This window comes from Mytilus californianus, unplaced genomic scaffold (genome assembly GCF_021869535.1).
Source record: "Mytilus californianus isolate M0D057914Y unplaced genomic scaffold, xbMytCali1.0.p SCAF_1, whole genome shotgun sequence".
Taxonomy (NCBI): domain Eukaryota; kingdom Metazoa; phylum Mollusca; class Bivalvia; order Mytilida; family Mytilidae; genus Mytilus; species Mytilus californianus.
The window spans coordinates 126,053,700-126,073,967 of NW_026262581.1; the positions used below are offsets into that span (position 1 = coordinate 126,053,700).

The 20,268-nt window shown below is 32.0% G+C and overlaps 1 protein-coding gene across 1 annotated transcript; it reads right to left on the bottom strand.

Annotated features, from left to right (window-relative positions):
• Positions 1 to 1,389: 1,389 nt before the first annotated feature.
• On the bottom strand, positions 1,390 to 16,132 carry LOC127714452 (acetylcholinesterase-like). Its single transcript, XM_052220516.1, has 11 exons — positions 15,873 to 16,132; positions 14,114 to 14,272; positions 10,736 to 10,880; positions 10,190 to 10,375; positions 8,322 to 8,530; positions 7,191 to 7,326; positions 6,815 to 6,895; positions 4,311 to 4,369; positions 3,849 to 3,987; positions 3,224 to 3,359; positions 1,390 to 1,647 (listed from the first exon to the last, which is right to left on the bottom strand). The coding sequence occupies exons 1-11, from the start codon at positions 16,056 to 16,058 to the stop codon at positions 1,401 to 1,403; spliced, it is 1,683 nt and encodes a 560-aa protein (XP_052076476.1). The 5' UTR covers positions 16,059 to 16,132; the 3' UTR covers positions 1,390 to 1,400.
• Between the last annotated feature and the right edge of the window lie 4,136 nt (positions 16,133 to 20,268).

Here is a 20,268-nt window from a genome sequence, read left to right on the forward strand (position 1 = left end):
GCTCAGTCTTTGGTTTTCTTTGTTGTTTTGTGTACTGTTGTTTGTTTGTCTTTTTCTTTTTTAGCCATGGCGTTGTCAGTTTATTTTCGACTTATGAGTTTGAATATCACTTTGGTATCCTTCGCCTCTCCTTGGCTATAATTAAGGACCGTAAGTTGACATATTTTAGACGTCTTATTTGTTACTTTGTTCGTCTACTTTACGTTTATATATCGGTTTTCATTCAAAATAATAAATGAATTAATTAGAAGAAAACAAACATTCACAATTGCTTTCAATTGATAATAACGCTCAATAAAATTTATTATTCCAAATTGCCTTTAATGAGAGCATGTGTGGTGTGTTTTAATGTTGGTTTGTGTGTTCATTTATGAAAAATATAATTTTGATTGATTTCTCGGATCTCGATCATATTTATGTTTCTTTTATTAAACTGCATGTCTGTCTCCTCTCGTGTCAACGAAATCTCTGAATAGTGCTTCTGAACAGGTTTTTTAAACTATATACTAAGAATGTAATCATCAAAGGGCTGTGGGTTTTATCATAAAGATGAGACGATGTTGCATTATTGCCAATGAGACAACTTTCCGTCAGAATTCAAATGACGTAGAACTTATAACTATAGATCACCGTACAGCAAAACCGCAAAGCAAGCTACATAACTCGACATGACATATGTAAAACAATTCAGATGAGAAAAATAACTGCCTAATTTACACACAAAACAATAAACGAAAATGAAATATGAAGTACAGCAACAAACGAGAATTATTAAAATGCGGCCTCCTGATTTGGGTCAGGTACATAGAGAATGTGTTTAGGTTAAACTGTTTTGCGGGCATCCAACCCCCCTTTAACCTTGGACAGTGGTGTAACAGCACAACATAAGAACAAACTATAAAAAAAACATTATATCTAAGTTCTCTGTTTTCGGTATGGTTGTTATGTACTATCTTTTGTCTTGTCATGATCTATGTTATATCAATTCGAAGCAACAGTAGTTTACCTAAGTTCAAATCTCATAATTCCTTTAAGAAGATACAAATTAAGATGAAATCGAAACTGCATGAACTTCTGAAGGAGCAAGACCGGATACGTCGAAACGGTAAGCTTCTTCTGCTATGTCAGCATCACCTGTCATTCGAATCCACATTCCATAATCGTGAATATAAGTTGTAGGTTATCATTAAAATGTCCTGTTATCGTTCCGAAAATGATTTTACGATAGAATTCAATTACATTAGGTCTCCAGTATACCTGATGAATGCAATTCCATAAAACATTGTTTAATTGAAAAAAAATGTAAACGTCAAATACATAGTAATACAAATACAATTAAATACAAAAGACCTACATTACATTACATAAACAATCTACACGTGTCTAATATTCATTTCTATTTATTTTAATAGAATGCAAATTACTGCTATAAAACAATAAATATAAATGGTTATAAGAATCTCGCTTCCTCCATTGCATTGAAAGTCTTGTGTAAATAGATATTTGTACCAGAATTCTGTTCTCGGTTCTCTAAAATTAGTTTCCAACGTGATATTTGTTTGTTTGTTAGAATAATCCAGTTTGTAAAAGGTTTTGCTCGAGGAGTTATACGTTTGAAGTTTCCCTTCTGATTTGAAAGACAAGTATCTGAAATAAAATACAATTCATTTATATATGTTGTCTGTCGTAGTGTGGAGAATTATTATCTTTGAACATGGTCCGTTTGGTACTTTCTGTCGTTAAAGGAAAAATTGTGCGCAAGTCATGTTTTGTAAAGAAAACAAATAAAAGTGATACGAATTAATCAAAACAAAATAAACTTCGCAATTGTATATAACATTTTACATACAGCAGTCTTCATGCTGATATCGAGTTAAAATTAAACAAAAGAATTCGAAGTCTTTAGAAGAGAACATAAAAATAGCCATGCTTGATATATTCATATTATTTATATACGTGTTATTACTCAGATTATAGTATGGAGCTTCGAGATGTTTGTAAACTTTATTAAAAAAGACAAATTTTCACAAAACTGTTGGTTATGGTAGGTGCAAATATATTTGTTTCTTTAATATGAATAAGCATAAATTCCATCGTAAAACCAAACCCACAGAAATATGAAACAATTATATTCTTAAAGCATAAACTTTCATCTCTGCCCCCAGCAACATTTTTAGGGGAAAAAATAGGCAATAATCTTATCGAAAACAGAAATTCGGGTACATTTTTTACGTTCAGGCGTGTTTGAGTTAACTCTTTATTCTTGAAAACGCATAAAGCAAAAACATTTGGTACATCATTTCGCTTCAGATTCCATTATTAATATATTTTTAGGCTTCATGTTGATATAATAACATTAAAAACACGCAGTACAAAATATGAAATATATGGGTCCAGTGAAGTACCTTTCTAATGAGTCAGAGTAGATGTGCTTGAATAACAAATAATATTCGTTCACTGATTCTTTGAATTAAATTTTATGCTAATTAATTAATCTATTCGTGAAATGTACTAAAATAAAGAAACGTCGGACACATCGTTCACTAACACCCCTTTATTATTTACTAACAGTCCTTGACGGCAGACCTTACTTATGGATACTTTTTATGCATAACTTTGAAAACAATTATTTTTTTCTTTTTGTTAATTAGGATAATAGGTCTTCAACCTCTGAAAAATTTTAATCTGTCTTTTCATGATATTTTTTTTAAATGTTACTTTTTTTTTAACTTTCAAAAATTCCCCTCACAACCAACCAGACACTAATTTTAAGTTGATAACAGGCCTTAAAATACATTAAATGATGCTTTACAGCTAGTAGATACATTTGTCTTTTAAAATACAACGGTCATGTAAAGGATCGTAATGATGCCATGTGGATAAATTAATCCATTTTCAAGCCATCCTTACAATGGCTTGTATTTTTACGATTGAAAATAAGTGGAGTAGTGGTGAGATAATTTTGACGAAGTAGAATCCTCACTGTTGACGTTGGCTAGTTAACTATAATAGACGTTATTACATATTTTTATCATTAGGCAGGTGTTTTCATCAATTTTTCTTTTTTATTAAGGTAACAATACTAATCCTACTCATACCACTCAGATAGATGCTGAGATCTTTTGCTGTAGAATATTGCCTTTTTATACACTTATTTATTTTTTTACTGTTGCTTAATTTTTCGTCTTCTCTTAATAAATATATACATAATTCATATAATCACCCATTTTTGACGAAATCGCTAATTACTGTCATAGTTTCCCTTGCGACTGCAGCATCTCTTGGAGTGTAAGTAAAACCTGGATGACCCACTAATGGCTGGCCGAAAACGTAGAATAAGTCCCAACCATGCTGAACACCTAGATAACGAAGTACAAAACTGTTTGCTGAACAGTAAGTCAATCAATCTTTTTTAAATGAAAGAATATTAAAGTTTTTTAGAGAGTTGATAGTTTTATTTGGTTGGTGATAAAGCTATGACCGGATGCCATTTTGTTTTAAACGCGGGCGCATTGAATTTGTAAACGGTAACGAGTTAAATATAAATGAAGTAATTTTATGATATTCGTATTCCTACGCATTGTTGTAACGTATGCGTTGTCTTGGTGGACATCTGCAGTTATTTTTATTGTGTTACATTTGGGAAATAAACACATAGTGGTTGTTGTATTCCAAATTACAGCTACTGATTATTTGTATTTGAAACTGTCTCTCTCTATCCCTCTGACATTTTAACATAATTTGTTCTTTCTCTTCTCTTTCATGTTTTTTGTATCTTCCCTTTGTGTCTGTCTACAAGTGTGTGTCCCTCTGTCATTTGACAAATCACGAAAGTGTTAATATATTACCTATCCAGTCCGGACCTGAAATATTCTGAGAAATGTACTCAAAGCTAAGAACATAAACATCTTCTATCCACTCAGAAATCATATCTGCTAGTTTTATCATTGGCATAAAGAAAACTAGGTCTGCAACCATGTGTAAATACTGAAACGGAATAATAGAGTGAATCTCTAGATTGTTTAATTGGAAAAAAAAATAAAAAAAATAGTCACGTGCTGATGTCAAAGGAATATTAACTGATACCTTAAAATGACACAAGGAACAATCTTGTTTACATTTTGTGAATTACCAGTTTTCAAAATGTTTCGCCTCAAAAGACAACGGAATCCAATTACCTAAATTGAACTTAATGTACAAACTTAAACTACATAAACATTCTACCTTCATTAGCTTTTGGGCAAAAGTTGTAAAGGAAATAAATAAAACTAGCTTCAACGTGACATTTTTATTAGTAATATTTTACTTACATGGGGATAATGGGATATTTTGTTATTCTTCCAGTCATCATAAATCTTTCTAATGTCTCCTACAAAAATTTAGGTATTGATATACATATAATGTTTTGAGATCACATAAAATACAAGAAGCAAACACCAAATTTTTTGGACATAAGATAAGAATTATTATGAAGAACTGTACATTGTGTTTTACGGCCCAAATGTTTAAAACTTTTCTGTTGATAAATTGATCATTTGTATAAAACAACTTTTGTTTCCTTTCGGACAAGACTGACATTAGATTGTTCTTGTTTTTCCGTTTATGTGTTTGTTTAGTTCAATGTTATAATATATTGGTTTGTATATTACGCCCCCCCCCCCCCCCAACCTTTGGTTTCGACCGTATATTTGAAGACAATGGTGTGTCTTGCGCATTGAATTCTTTATCATACATTAATATTGTAAATCTCTTGTTCAACTAAACAAAATACAGTCATGAGTGATTTTCTCTATCATTTAATCATGCACGTTATTAATCTCCGTGTAAATACATTTTTTAAACAAAATATCAAAGAGGCGGAAGATGCAAAGGGGAAAATCAGAAATCATAAGTCGACCAAAACCAGTCACACCATGGCCTGAAAGAAACCCGTCAAAAAAAGAATTACAACAGTACATTAAACACTACATAGAACCTGAAGATTGATCATCAAAAACTCTATAAAAAATCAGTTGGTGTAACCAGGTGTCAATGATGAGCAGTCCATCTTCAACTAATTGGACCGATCGTGTTGTTCGTGATTATTAGAATTACGTGACGAGTCTCATTCGGTGATGTCACGATCTAGGAAGAGAGGGCGGGATTGTGGTTACAAATAGAACATATCCGTGGCCATCTCTGACACGAATATTCCATAACGGACAATAATATACATGATTGCGTCGTAAAACTTTCAGAGGAATAGGATTTTACAACTTTACCATCAAGAACATTGGTACTAACAAGGGTAATATCACCAACCTCGAGTCAAACACACAATACAATAACATTTTCTGAAGAATTAATTTGGATTTGCTTGCTAACAAGGAAACTCCATTCCTGTCATGATTTCCAAGAAAATGTTGAAGATGCGTTGCTATAAATTTTAAGAAAACAGTCCTCTCTTATTTCATTGTGAAATGTGTAGACTTTTGAATGACATCTGGCTTTACCAACCGTGACGATTGTAATTATAACTATTGATTCTTTTAATAACATTATCAGTACCGAGTTAACTGCACCAAATGTACATTTCGACAATTTTACAATTTTTTAAAGAATACATTATCAACGGGATTAGAAATTAATTATGTTCTTAATTTTCGGAAGCGATGGTATATAGTTACCATAGTGTTCATTCATCCGTCTGTTATCAATTTGTTTGTTAGCATTTGGTATCAGAAACACTTACTCCAATGGTTGACTGGGATATCGACATATAGTCCCCTTGGTTTCTCCCAGTCAGAGGTAAAACGCATGCTTAAGAAGAACATAATTAAGCTGTTCGGGGTGTATAAATACGAAGCTAGGTCTGGGCGGAATGGGAATGATAAAACCAATTCCCGTGTAGAGAGATTGCGATGTACCATAACGAACCCTATCAACAACCCTTTCAGGGATCAGTACTTAAAATTTCTGCTTCGCTATAATATACTCTTTATCAATCGCATTTTTAATATTCCGTCCTTTATCCCGATAAAGCCACTTTGCACATTTTGCAACATCTTCCTATTGAATTTAGTGTGCATTTGTTTTGGGTATGCATCAAATAATTGCCCCTGCAACGACCATACAATTAATCAGTCAGTTAGTCGATCCACCAGAACCATGCAGTGGCTTTTTTTAAAATCAATTTCAGAGACCTGCATAATTTACTTGTTGATGTAAAAACTCTTTTGAGTTTCCGTAGCAAAACATGGATTTTGTTCTTGATTTTTGTGGTAGTAGGCATTTCGTATCCAAAACTCTTCCTATACTGTATTTAAATGTAACTTTCCAAGTATACAGTTGTTTTCCATTCGTATGATGTGTTTGAGCTTTTGAATTTGGGCCATGGTAAGAGACTTTCCGTTTTGAAATTTCCTTGGGGTTTGGTATTTTTGTTATATTCCTTTTTTCAGAAGATTTTTCTAACACAATTTCATTATTTACGCATATTTTGTTAATATATCAGTAGGATTTTGGGGGAATGAAATTCTCCACATTCATACAAATATGGAATGGGTATGATTGCGTGTCCTAAATATTTGCCTCTTAGGTCGTTCGTGTTTATTTTTTATTTCAAACTTGCTATTATAATTACTTGTATAATTTGTGTTCTACTTCATATAGTGTGAATTATCGTGAAGTTCAATGGCGGTATGATTTACGCTTTATTCATATATAAATGTAACCACTTTTTAATTCTAAATAGTAGAATCTTATTCTAAATTTTAAAACTGCAGTCAATGAAATGAAAAAAAAACATTTTGAACAATTAATAAGTTTTACTTACTTTCAAATGTCTTTGGAAACATATGTTTGTAACGTGTCACAATTAAATCTATACTTTTGTTTCTATAATACTCTTTTATATCTGAAAATATATATTTGTCCTTTAATTTTAATTATGCAATCTATTAACAATTATTTGTTAGCTGCAAACGAAACATTATTACGTTTTTTAAACATTCTATTGTAATGCGGAATGAATAATGTGTGTGTCAGGTATATTTTTTTTTGAACACACAACCAATACAAGATGTCTGATGACAAACAAACAAAGATATATACATTCTCTAGTTTGAAGGAAATAATCTAAGAAGACTAAACATGATCTTGCATAGGTATAATGGTTAAATATATATGATTTCGAGAAATTCTTCACATACGTGAAATCCGTGGTTCAAATCCTTCGTCCCTTGCCATCATAAATAGAACAGAATCCACATGAGGTGCTTTGCATGTGAACAGTTTGTCTGGACTGTCTGTTAGATATTCTCCATCAACCACAGACTTGAATACATCCTGGAATTACACACACAACAGATACAAATTTGAGTTGATCGAAATGAGTATTATCCTATCTCATCTGTCATGCAAACACAAACTTAAATAATGTCTCAAAATTCAAAAATAGCAGGAAAAGTTCATAACTTTGGAATATCACATCCGTTTACCGGCACAAGAATGGTGCAGATGCTAATTAGAGACAGGCAATGAACATTTAGCTACCATCTTTATTTTGTTTGGACAAACGAAACGTAATGAGATCATAGTCAGTGATTGGTGAAAAATATTTTTTGTTAGGAAAAGGAGACTTGAATATGGAATAAAATCGTAACCAGGTAAAGATATTTTTAATCTTTGTTTATATCCAAATGTTTTTGTAATTTTTTGGTGGTGTTGTTAGGGGTCCATTAAAATATCCGGATAATGGCAGATCTTAGGTAGCCTTTGTTAAATATATTGACAAATGTGTTGACTCTGACTGATTGAGCGTTTGACATACATGTATGGGTTAAAGACTTGTCATTTGAAAACTCTATGCTATCTCAGAGATGGCTTTACTGGTGTGAGTGTTGCACTGTTTTAATAAAGTTGAGGTATACTCTATTTTGATTTTGTTACGTTTATGGACTTCCTCATTTTTTAATTTTTTCTTGGAGTTTTATATTTTTATGAAAGTTGTTCTGAAAATAAATGACTATTCTTTCTTGCATGAAGACTAATCTAAATGTCTCATTGTCAAAACAAGCAAAGAATAAAGTCAAGTATAGCAACAAAACGAAAGGCAGTCTGAACGATAACGGTATCAAATCGCGATTGTGACAACGGCTTCCAAAATGGCAGAAAACAATTTAGGCATGATTTGTAGTGAAATGAAAATAACATTTTATAAAAGGATGAAAAATGGAAATCGACAAAAAACATAAACTGTGATGTAGAAAAAGTTTGAAAAGAACTTCGCTTAAATGAAAATGAACATTGGATTTTATCCTCTTCGCGCTGTTGAACTGTACCTGTCCATAAATGATCGAAGAGAAGAAATCATTGATGGTTGAACCAGCAACAAGATTTGCAATATGACCTTCAACTTCTTGATTGGCAGGGCTGGTATCTGGTTTACAGTTTGTAGGAATGTTAGTTCGTCTACTGGTTTTTACACAAGCAGACATCATCCAATGGGCTAGTGGTGAACCACTGTGAATTATTGCATATCTAAAAAGACCTGTCAAATATAGAAAAAAATTCAAAAAGGATATTCCAGTTAAGGCCTGGTTTTAAAAGTTATAATGAACCAAAGGCGCCAAGGAGCCTGGAACACTCACCTGGATTACTTTTGTTGAAAGGTAATATATATAACAATTATAACGAGGGATCTAATCACCAATTCTGTAGAGTTTTTAAGCATTTCCCTTATGAATTTTGGCCAGTCAAAATCAATGATTGCTTCTGATCGTTTTGCCTTTCGTGCGATCGGAACCAAATGTGACTAGATCTTAGAAGTCAAGTTCAATTTATTTAGACCTAGTGCTTTAAACGAAAATTATAGAATTGTTTTTTTTTTTTCTATAGAGTTTCTACGAAGGGAACTATGATTCATTATTACCTTCAATGTTGCCAAAATAATTCCCGATTGGTCTCTAAATCATCAATCGTATAAAATTTCAAAACAGCTCCCTTTGTTCATAGAAAACGATTTTTTTTAAATCAGAATCATAATCAAAAGATTACCCCTGGTGGCCATGTTTTGGAGCCGAATGATGATCCAGTAGGATCCGTTCTGACCTTTCTTAAAGTTTGTCAAGACAACTATTCTATAAAAGTCCTCCTGACAATAACCAAGAAGAGTTTTGTACAGGTCTACCCCATAACTGATTATCGCAGTTTTTATTTATTTATTAATTTATTTATTTATTTATATATATTTATTTATTTATTTCTTTAATTCCTTTTTTCTTTAATCGTTTAATTTCTTTTTTTTTCGATTTATCTTTATTATTACAAACAAAATATTCTTGGATATTGTTGTTCGTTTTCACGATTAATTGTTTGAATTGTTGTTCTTGTTTTTAGCTTGACGAATTTGTGTTATTACCCGTACCAATATTTACATAAAAATACTAAACCACATATGTAACATTACATAAGATTCAGGTAAACTCGGGGTATAAAATCATTTCCCTTGAAAATGATATGGTCATGACACTGTGTATTTCAAATATATTCCCAAATGAGATCCTTGACTTGTATAATTGTATTTCTATAAGTAATATGTTACTAGTATTTTTAATAATAATTAAAAAAATAGTACAAAAATATTTCTTCACTGCTTTAATTTTATATTTAGATTATTGATTAGAAACTTAGAATAAACTTTGAGAGCTAACAGAACTTGTAATACTGTAATGTTTTTACTAGTCAATCCTTTTTTCGAAAGCATTTTAAGTAAAAGTAAAAGTCCAGTTACTTACAAACAAATAATAATTTCTGTTTTTGTTGAATTTGTTGGGGTTTTTTTTTGGGGAACATTGAAATTTGCAATTTTGATGAATTCTTTTAAATATACCATATCATTTCGAATCATTACATATAGTGCTTACCAAACATCGGTATACCAAATTAAAATTTAGAGAATGCACAAACCAAACCTCTTTTTCGTGATATTTTTGGTCAAAAATTTCCAGAACATATGAACATCTACTACTTATATATTATATCAATAACATCCTAAACAGGTAACAGCAGAGTATTTTAATATTTTTCAGGATCGGGTTTTATTCAAGTTGACATCCTATACATCATATAGATGTTGATACCGTCTCATTTTTTTATGATAACTGATAGTTTACCATGATAACATTTAAGATGTAATTTTGCAGCTTACCATTAGTGAGATTAGACATGAGATGCAGACCTACATCTCCTGCTCCAGCACTATGTCCATGTATTGTCACTTTGGACGGATCACCATTGAAGAACTCTATATTTTCTTTAACCCAATTCATTGCCTTCACTTGATCCATTAATCCATTGTTACCTTTAATGTTCTGTTCGGGATTGGCATAAAATCCTGTACAAAAGAAGATTTTGCTTGGTTTCGAAGTAAATAATATAAACAAATGTTACTATATGAATTTCAAGCAATAATCAATTATGAGATTTTGGTATTTTGTTAAAAAAAATTGCCTTTTAAAGTGAAAAGGTGTCACTCACAAACTATTTAATATCATTATGCTAACTTCTAATTATTTACTGGTGTATGAATCCTATATAATTAGTATTAATTTTCTGTAACTGTTTGATTAATTTCATACGCAGTATACTTAAATCTATAACTTGACTGACTATGATGAGTAAAAAAAAGTAATTGTAACAGCAACTTTAAGAAAAATAAACATTAGTAACTGGTCTATGTTAAGAGATTATGCACCTAAGACGCCAACCCTGTAATTGATTGTGATAACTATCATCTGTCCATGTGCTGCTAATATGTCACCATCAAACATGGCGCCCATTCCATCAGCGTTGTCTCCTCCGTGGATAAAGAAATGCACAGGGAGATTAGATTTGTCAACCTAAAATAGAAAAATCATTTCATTTAATGCATGTCATTTTGAAATATTGTTAGAAAATGCTAAGAAATAGTGATGTATTGTATTTTTCTATTGCAGATAAAAAGTATATTTTCTTGAGGAAACTACATTTGTAACATCTTTCTTTTTAATTGTTTGGAATTGGGCTTGAACTAGCTTTCACTAATTGTCAGTACTTAAACTTGTACTTTGTGCCTTTTACCTTTTTTTTTATTTCTGATACAGATCTGATTAGGTATGCCCTTTCCAACTGATTTTACAGTTTGTGATATGTTGTGTTGTTAAATCATTCTCCAAGGTAAGAGGACATTTTAAACCCCCACGAACTTGTTTAATCCCGCCATTCTTTATGTGCCCGTCTAGGAACATGTAATCCTGTTGTCTCAGTTCGTTTCAGTTGGTCATATAGTTATTTTCATCATCCAAGTATAAATCAGGAATTCTTTTTTGAAATGAATAACGTTGTGTGATACTAGGAACCAGTTGGGATTCTCTTTTGAAATGAATAACGTTTTTTGATACCAGGAACCAGTTGGAATTCTTTTTTAAAATGAATAACGTTTTGTGATATCAGGAACCAGTTGGAATTCTCTTTTGAAATGAATAACGTTTTGTGATACCAGGAACCAGTTGGAATTCCCTTTTGAAATTAATAACGTTTTGTGATACCAGGAACCAGTTGGAATTCTCTTTTGAAATGAATAACGTTTTGTGATACCAGGAACCAGTTGGAATTCCTTTTTGAAATGAATAACGTTTTGTGATACCAGGAACCAGTTGGAATTCTCTTTTGAAATGAATAACGTTTTGTGATACCAGGAACGCCAAGGGTTGTATAGAAAAATGGTCATCTATTGACTTCTCTTGTTTGACAGTAAAAGCTTTGTTAAAGTTGCGCGTCCGTTTGGCTGTGTGAGTGAATCATAACTTCACGGCAACGTCTTGTTAAAATGGGTACACAAACCCGATGCCCCGTATAGGTGTGGTGCCACCCTTAAAGAACCAGTGAAAAGTTCTGAAGGTAAATTCTTGCAAAGCAACATGTTTGCCCCGTCGAATATGCCAATACTAGTTCAATTTCCCGACTTTCATCTCAGTCGACCTACCTTTCTTATATACCTATATGGCGATATTTCCTTTTGGAACGATAGGTCATTCTTTTGAAGAAACAACCCGGACGATACCAAGGTTCAATTAAAAGTGCTTCAGAGCATTTAATAATGACATATGTCAGGTTATTATTTATCCAGATTATAATGCAAACCACAGTTTGTTAAACATCATTTGATAGTTATCGTGATTTGTTGGCAATTGGGGGTTTTCTATACCATTTTATATCTGAAATATTCCTTACATGGTCTTTAACGTAAAATGGGATACAATTTCCCGCAAAAATTTTGCAGAAAATAATAATACTTTTTGACGGTATATAAGTCCTCATTTAAACGTTTCTGACACTCCTCTGTGTGTTATATGACAAGAAAAAACCCTTAAAATGTGCGTTATTTATAACAGACCTTACCTATTGCATAAATAGTTAATTTGACAAAATGTTCGCGTCTTGAAATGAATGCCACTGGACGTTAAGCATGCACATATCAATCGTACAAATAGGAATGGACTATTCAAACCTAAGAGTTGATTTCCGTTTATCGTTTAACTCCTTTTATATTTCATGTTCAAATCACTTTTATTTTATTTTATTTTATGGTCTTCTGTGCACATAACGCCTTTCTCCAGTTTTCCTCTTTTCGGTTTTCATTATATGTAGTCGGATGGAAAATGTATATCATCAAAAGCGAATTCGTAATTTCACTGTTTCTGAAAATATGCATTTTATTTCAGCTCAGGAACCCCTTACTTCAAAGTATTAGGCTTACTTGTTATTGGTGATCACATAAACTAATGTTTTAGGGTTCCCTGACCTTCGAGCTATGTCGTAGCTGTTAACAAATATTAGTATTCCAGAACAGTGGTCATATATATTTCTTATTTCTTATTTCTAGTGACTGTATAATGAATTGAATCATTATCCCATACGGTATATAAAAATTGTTGAGTTAGATTGCTGACAAATAACAAATACATTGTGTATTAAATAATTATATAACATCTTCACACGCTTAAAACACATGTCTTATGTCTATCTCTAGATTCGCCTTACGTGACAAGGTAACACTACGACTATTGAAGTTATATTTTTATATAGCGGATGTGGTCGTGTGGTCTAGAGCGCTGGACATGAGGCTAAGCGATTGGTGCTGTAGTGTATCAAAGGTGTGAGTTCGAATCCCGTTGAGGGACAAAAATTTGTCAGCATAAAATTCTAATTCTAACACTGTTGGGTGTAATTTTCAGACTAGGGTGAGGCATTGTGTTTTCCGGTATGTGCTTCCGTCCGATCGTCCGTTTGTCCATCCGTCCTGTATCAGGTTAAAATTTTGGTTTTCGAGGTTGTTTACTGTGAAGTTCTCGTCTAATTATTTTGAAACTTGTTTTTTTATGAATTATTTCAAAGCTCAATATGAAGCCGATAATGTCGTTATTTGACTTCAATTTGTTTGTGCTTTAAGCAATTAAAGCTGGCTTGTTCTTATTTGTATTTGTATTTTTTTCAAATCAACAAAATCACAAAATATGAGCATTATTAAAATGTTGATAAAAAAACTCTCATTTTCCTTTTAGAGGCGCGAAGGGGGCTAAGAAAGGATTTTCCCTCTCGGACATATGAAGAAGACGTTTGCTTCTATTTCTATATCCTTCATTCAAATTAAGGTGTTCAGGTTAAGAGTTTTTGAAGGTTTAAATGTAGTTGAAACACGTGGGTTGAAATCAAAACAGATGTTCTGAAGTATATGTTAAAATAATAAGTTCGTTATCCCAATCATTCGACGATTTGTAGCATATAACTTTAGATGAATCAAAATATTAGTATCTAATCAACGGTAGATGCTGGTTTACGCAGACATAGCTGATTTAATTGTCTAAATGTAGCCTATTAAAAGGATTTTTATCTGTTAGTGTAGCTTTTAACAATACTGATATAAATGTTTCACGCGTATACGTTTCAAAATATATGTTTGAACTGTGCATTTAATTTAGAGTAATTAAATATCTTTTTTATAATTATATACTGTAAACAACAATAAATGATAATAAATGGTCATATTACTGAACCAGTGCACGTAATTGTTTATATTATAGACTATCCTTACCTTAGGCACGTAAACATTCATATACAAACAATCTTCGCTCGTCATGTTGAATGTTGGTTTGTGAACCTGAATGTATTTTAAATTACATGTTGGGCATGCTGGCTGAATTTTCTTCGTGTCTAGAATATTTGGCCACCATTTAATAGGGTCTTCTGGTCTCTGTAAAACAGGTTCATGTGAAATGACTTTAAACTGGTTCATTTTTAGCTCACCTAGGTAAGCTTTTCTCATCACTTGGCGTCCGCCGTCCGTTGTCGTCGTCCGTTAGCTTTTACAAAAATCTTCTCCTCTGAAACTACTGGACCAAATATAACCAAACTTGGCCACAATCATCATTGGAGTATCTAGTTTTAAAAATCTTGAAAATTTGAAAATCTGACAGAGCAGAAATGTTCAACATGTTGAGCTCTACCAATGGTCCAATAGGTCAAAACTGTCAGACGACTTCTTATAGGTGTTATTGTCCTTAAATGACAAATTTTATCTTTTTTTTTCAATTTTGCCTATTATCTCAAAAACTATAATAGATAAAAAGAAACATGATCAGCAAGTCAAGTTCTACAAATAAATCAAATGGTCGAAATCGTCAGCCGACTCCTTATTAGAGTTATTGCCCCTTGATGACAATTTTTACCAATTGTTTTTGCGTTTTTGCCTTATATCTTAAAAAATATAATAGATAGATAGAAACTGAAATAAGCATAAAGATCAGCAAGACAAGACCTACAATTAAGACAATGGAGGAAATTTTTCTCATTATTGGAGTTATTGCCCTTTAATGACGACTTTTTTCATTTTGTTTGTTTGTTTTTGTTTTGCCTTATCTGATAAATATTATGATGGATAAATAGACACTTTAAATCATAAAAATGATCAGCAAGGCAAGATCTACTAACAATTCAAATTTTGCCGATATAGTTAGTAGACTGTCACTCTTTATAGGAGTGATTGCCCTTAAATGAGGATTTTTTACCCTTTTTTGTTTTGTGTTTTAAGCAAAAACTAAGGAAGATAAAGAGAAACTAAACAGACTAAAAAATTAGCAAAACAAGATCAACAAAACAGAGATTTTTGTCATGAATTCTATTCTCGTCTACAATATTGGAGGGTGTCCTTTGTTGAATATGCACATAGACCAAAGTGAGCGACACAGGCTCTTTAGAGCTCCTAGTTTTTTTTTGTTTTTTTTTTTCATTTGTGTAATATTTTGCAACAAAAATAATTAGTTTTATTTATGATTTAACATTTATACATGTAGAAGGACTTAAAAGTAGTTGATCTCTCGTCATGTAGTTTAACCTTTTATTGAAGACACATTCTTGGCTCTATGTTATGATACCCATCTATTGTCAGGTTGAGAACGTGTAATACGTTTTGAAACAGAACGTCATTAGATAAATCAAAACAAACTATTCGACACGTTTCAATGGTATTTCTAGTTCTTCTACTATTCAGAAAAGTTACGACTATTCATGGTTCTCGAAATTTTTTATGAAATATGGCCGTTTGAAGTAAAGACTTGAAAAGTTCATCTCTCAGCAAATTAATTCAAATTGTAAATCATTGTCTTGCATGGATGATTTCATGACAATTTTGAAAATATATTAATAGAACGAAAGTTGTTTGCACTTGTTGATAGGACCAATTATATTCACAAATCCTTAAATTTCCCAACTTTTGAACTTTTTTGCAGAAGAAAGATAAATAATAATAAAGATAAAACGTGTGTTGTAAGAGTGCAACATAACAGCTTTCTTACCTTAAAACGAAGTTTTCCTATCGGTGGAGCTGCATACGGAACTCCTAAGTATTCCTCAACGTCAGTTCCTAAAACTCGTGATGATATAAAACCCCGTACTTCTCCATACATTGTGTGTCGGACATTAGAATTAAGTAAGGCGGAAAAAATCGGATTAACTAATGTAAATATACAAAACAGTTTCATCTTTCCAGTACAAATCTAGTATGCCTGTTTTCATCGAGATATGTGTACTATTTATAACCTTTATGATAGTTTTCTCACGATATGGGAAAATAATTAACAGAAATTCATCTGTTATTTGCGATTGATTTAAGTTAAATTGTTGTCTGATTATTTAATGCGACCCTTAACAGATTTATTTATTTGGCGAACATACATCTAGAGGTATTAATCATGCACATAAAAATTTGTAATCATAGAGATAGTTTTCAAATGATTTAAAAATTGTCTCGGTTCAACATAGCTTTTACTTGCATTTTCATAGTTAACAAAATACATTTACATATGTTGTAAATATAATGATAAGGATATGATATATGAATGCCAATGACACAACTATATATTCATGTACAAAACGACAATGACGTGAATAATTCCAGTATCATAATTTTATACTTTATTTATTACACCAAGATGTCGTTAAATAAAATTGGATAGACAAAAGAGGTCAATAATTGTAATTTATCTTAATATGGGCAATTACTCCTTAAAAGAGTCAACTGTTGTTTCGTCTTTATAGACATAAAGAGATGTGGTTTGCTTGCTAATGAGACAACTACCCAACAGTAGACATAACGTTGACGTAAGAAACCATTTGCATTTTTGGAGATTGTCGATACTTTTTCTGCTGATCATTTTTTTGCAGTGGTTGTTTATGATCTATTATAGTTTTCAAGATACTAATAAAAATGCTAAAATTGGTCAAAATCGTCATTTATGGACAAAGAACTATAAGAAATCGTCTATTGATTTTGTTAGTAATGGATGATAGGTATAATTTGACTATTCTTAATATTTTTACCTGTGCAAATAAAAATATATGATCATTATGGCTTTCATGAAATAAGACAACTACTTGTTGAATCCTTATGTTTAATTAATACCATGGCGCCATGTTGGTTGGTGGACTAAAATCTAATTCACAAACTGTAATATAGTTCAAATATACCTTTTTTGGTTTAAATTGGTTCAATGGCTTCAGAAAAAGGATATATTTGAAAATGTTTACGGACGACTGATGGTAGACTACTCTGTAATAGCGTTGTAGCAGCAACATGGATAAGATTTAAGAAAGCTGACAAAAACGCTAACAAGGTGTGCGAGTGTTCCCTTGGTCTTCTAGACAGATAAGCAATGAGAAGATATGCCATTTTTATTTTCTTGTCCCTCATTTTTAGCTCACCTGCCCCAAAAGGCCAAGTGAGCTTTTCTCATCACTTGGCGTCCGCCGTCCGTCGTCCGCCTTCCTGCGTCCTGCGTCCGTCGTCCGTAAACTTTTACAAAAACCTTCTCCTCTGAAACTACTGGGCCAAATTTGACCAAACTTGGCCACAATCGTCATTGGGGTATCTAGTTTAAAAAATTAGTCCGGTGACCCGGCCAACCAACCAAGATGTTCGCCATGGCTCAATTGTTTATCAGGTCAATATCTATCTGCCCTGAAATTATCAGATGAATCTGACAACCCGTTGTTGGGTTGCTGCCCCTGAATTGGTAATTTTAAGGAAATTTTGCCGTTTTTGGTTATTATCTAGAATATTATTATAGATAGAGATAAACTGTAAACAGCAATAATGTTCAGCAAAGTAAGTTCTACAAATAAGTTAACTTGACCAAATTGGTCAGTTGACCCCTTAAGGAGTTATTGCCCTTCATAGTCAATTTTTAACCATTTTTCGTAAATTTTTGTAATCTTTTACAAAAATCTTCTCCTCTGAAACTACTAAGACAAATTTAACCAAACTTGTCCACAATCATCATTAAAAATGTGTCCGATGACCCCGCCCGCGAACCAAGATGGCCGACATGGCTAAAAAATAGTACATAGGGTAAAATGCAGTTTTTGGCTCATATCTCTGAAACCAAAGCATTTAGAGCAAATCTGACAGGATAAAATTGTTCATTAGGTCAAGATCTATCTGCCCTGAAATTATCAGACCAATCAGACAACACGTTGTTGGGTTACTGCCCCTGAATTGGTAATTTTAAGAAAATTTTGCAGCTTTTGGTTATTATCTTGAACATTATTATAGATAGAGATAAACTGTAAACAGCAATAATGTACAGCAAAGTAAGATCTACAAATAAGTCAACATGACCAAAATTGTCAATTGACCCCTTAAGGTGTTATTGCCCTTTTTAGTCAATTTTTTACAATTTTCATAAATTTTGTAAATTTTTGTAAATTTTTACAAAGTATTTTTCACTGTAACTACTAGGCCAAGTTCATTATAGATAGAGATAATTGTAAGCAGCAAGAATGTTCAGTAAAGTAAGATCTACAAACACATCACCATCACCAAAACACAATTTTTTCATGAATCCATCTGTGTCCTTTGTTTAATATGCACATAGACCAAGGTGAGCGACACAGGCTCTTTATAGCCTCTAGTTTATTGTTGTAAAATTAAGGGGTGAAATTTTGCAGTGAAAAGTAATTAGAATTTGGAATAAATTTCGAGAAGTCTCCTTTTTGTTGCACTCAGTTGTTTCGTTTTTTTTTTTCCACTAATAACTTAAGGTGATATTTTGAAGGAAAGGTTAAGATTACATATACTTTACCATTTTAATAACGCAACATACATATGTGGTTGTCTTACTTCGATTCATTTTGATGGTTTGTTGATGCATTAAACAATCGTTTAATCTATCCATCATAAGTTTTATCAGTTGAATTTTGCCATTGGTTTTCATATCATCGGTCGATCACTTATTCATATTACCAGTTAATTGATTCATCAAATTGTATATCAGTTCTGCACAAGTAATTAAAATGATCTGCCTAATGTTATTTTTCATTCAAGATATACCTGACAGTTTACTTATTGTTGTCGAATACTGTACTTTGCTACCAAGAGTTCCCTGCAAATATTTTCTATGTTGATTGAGTGAGATCTGTTTTTTAACTAAGATTTCGTCAAATGATATTTGGAATTTTCAATGATAAAAGATATGCAACAAAGATGCGTTTCAATCAACTAAGTATGACATTAAAGGATTTCATAATGTATCTATCGTTATCACCTAAATACACACAGTCATTTTCCTGGCATACGAAAACCAAATACATTAATTAGACCATCATAGTTGTCCAATATAGATGGACTAATTAAATTATGTGACTCGGGTGCAGAAAATAAGAAAATATGTTAATGCAATAACGGTCTTAAATGAGAATTTATTGTAAATGAAATTAGCCTTCGTACAGGTGAATAACAACCCGTTCCTAATCATTTCGTTTCTTCAAGTTGAATTTACACCGGAAATACATACCGATTTTCAGAGAGGTTTTGATTGGTGATCAACGTTACTACCTTGTATTTTCACTTCATTTCACAAGAAGAGTGGAATGGGTATCAAATATATTTTCTGATGGTGAATGGACACTATCATATATCGGATTGTTTTATTTTCTGATGGTGAATGGACACTATCATATATCGGATTGTTTTATTTTCTGATGGTAAATGGACACTATCATATATCGGATTGTTTTATTTTCTGATGGTGAATGGACACTATCATATATCGGATTGTTTTATTTTCTGATGGTGAATGGACACTATCATATATCGGATTGTTCTATTTTCTGATGGTGAATGGACACTATCATATATCAGATTGTTTTATTTTCTGATGGTGAATGGACACTATCATATATCGGATTGTTTTATTTTCTGATGGTGAATGGACACTATCATATATCGGATTGTTTTATTTTCTGATGGTGAATGGACACTATCATATATCGGATTGTTCTATTTTCTGATGGTGAATGGACACTATCATATATCAGATTGTTTTATTTTCTGATGGTGAATGGACACTATCATATATCGGATTGTTTTATTTTCTGATGGTGAATGGACACTATCATATATCGGATTGTTTTATTTTCTGATGGTGAATGGACACTATCATATATCGGATTGTTTTATTTTCTGATGGTGAATGGACACTATCATATATCGGATTGTTTTATTTTCTGATGGTGAATGGACACTATCATATATCGGATTGTTTTATTTTTAACTTGATCGTCTGAAATTAAAGCTGCAAATACACATTTATTTAAAAAAATAGTATTTTGATTAATTTCTTGTAACTAAGGATCCGTATAGTTCCTAGGATTGTTTTGGTAATGTGGAAACGGTCTGCAAATTTTTACATAGAA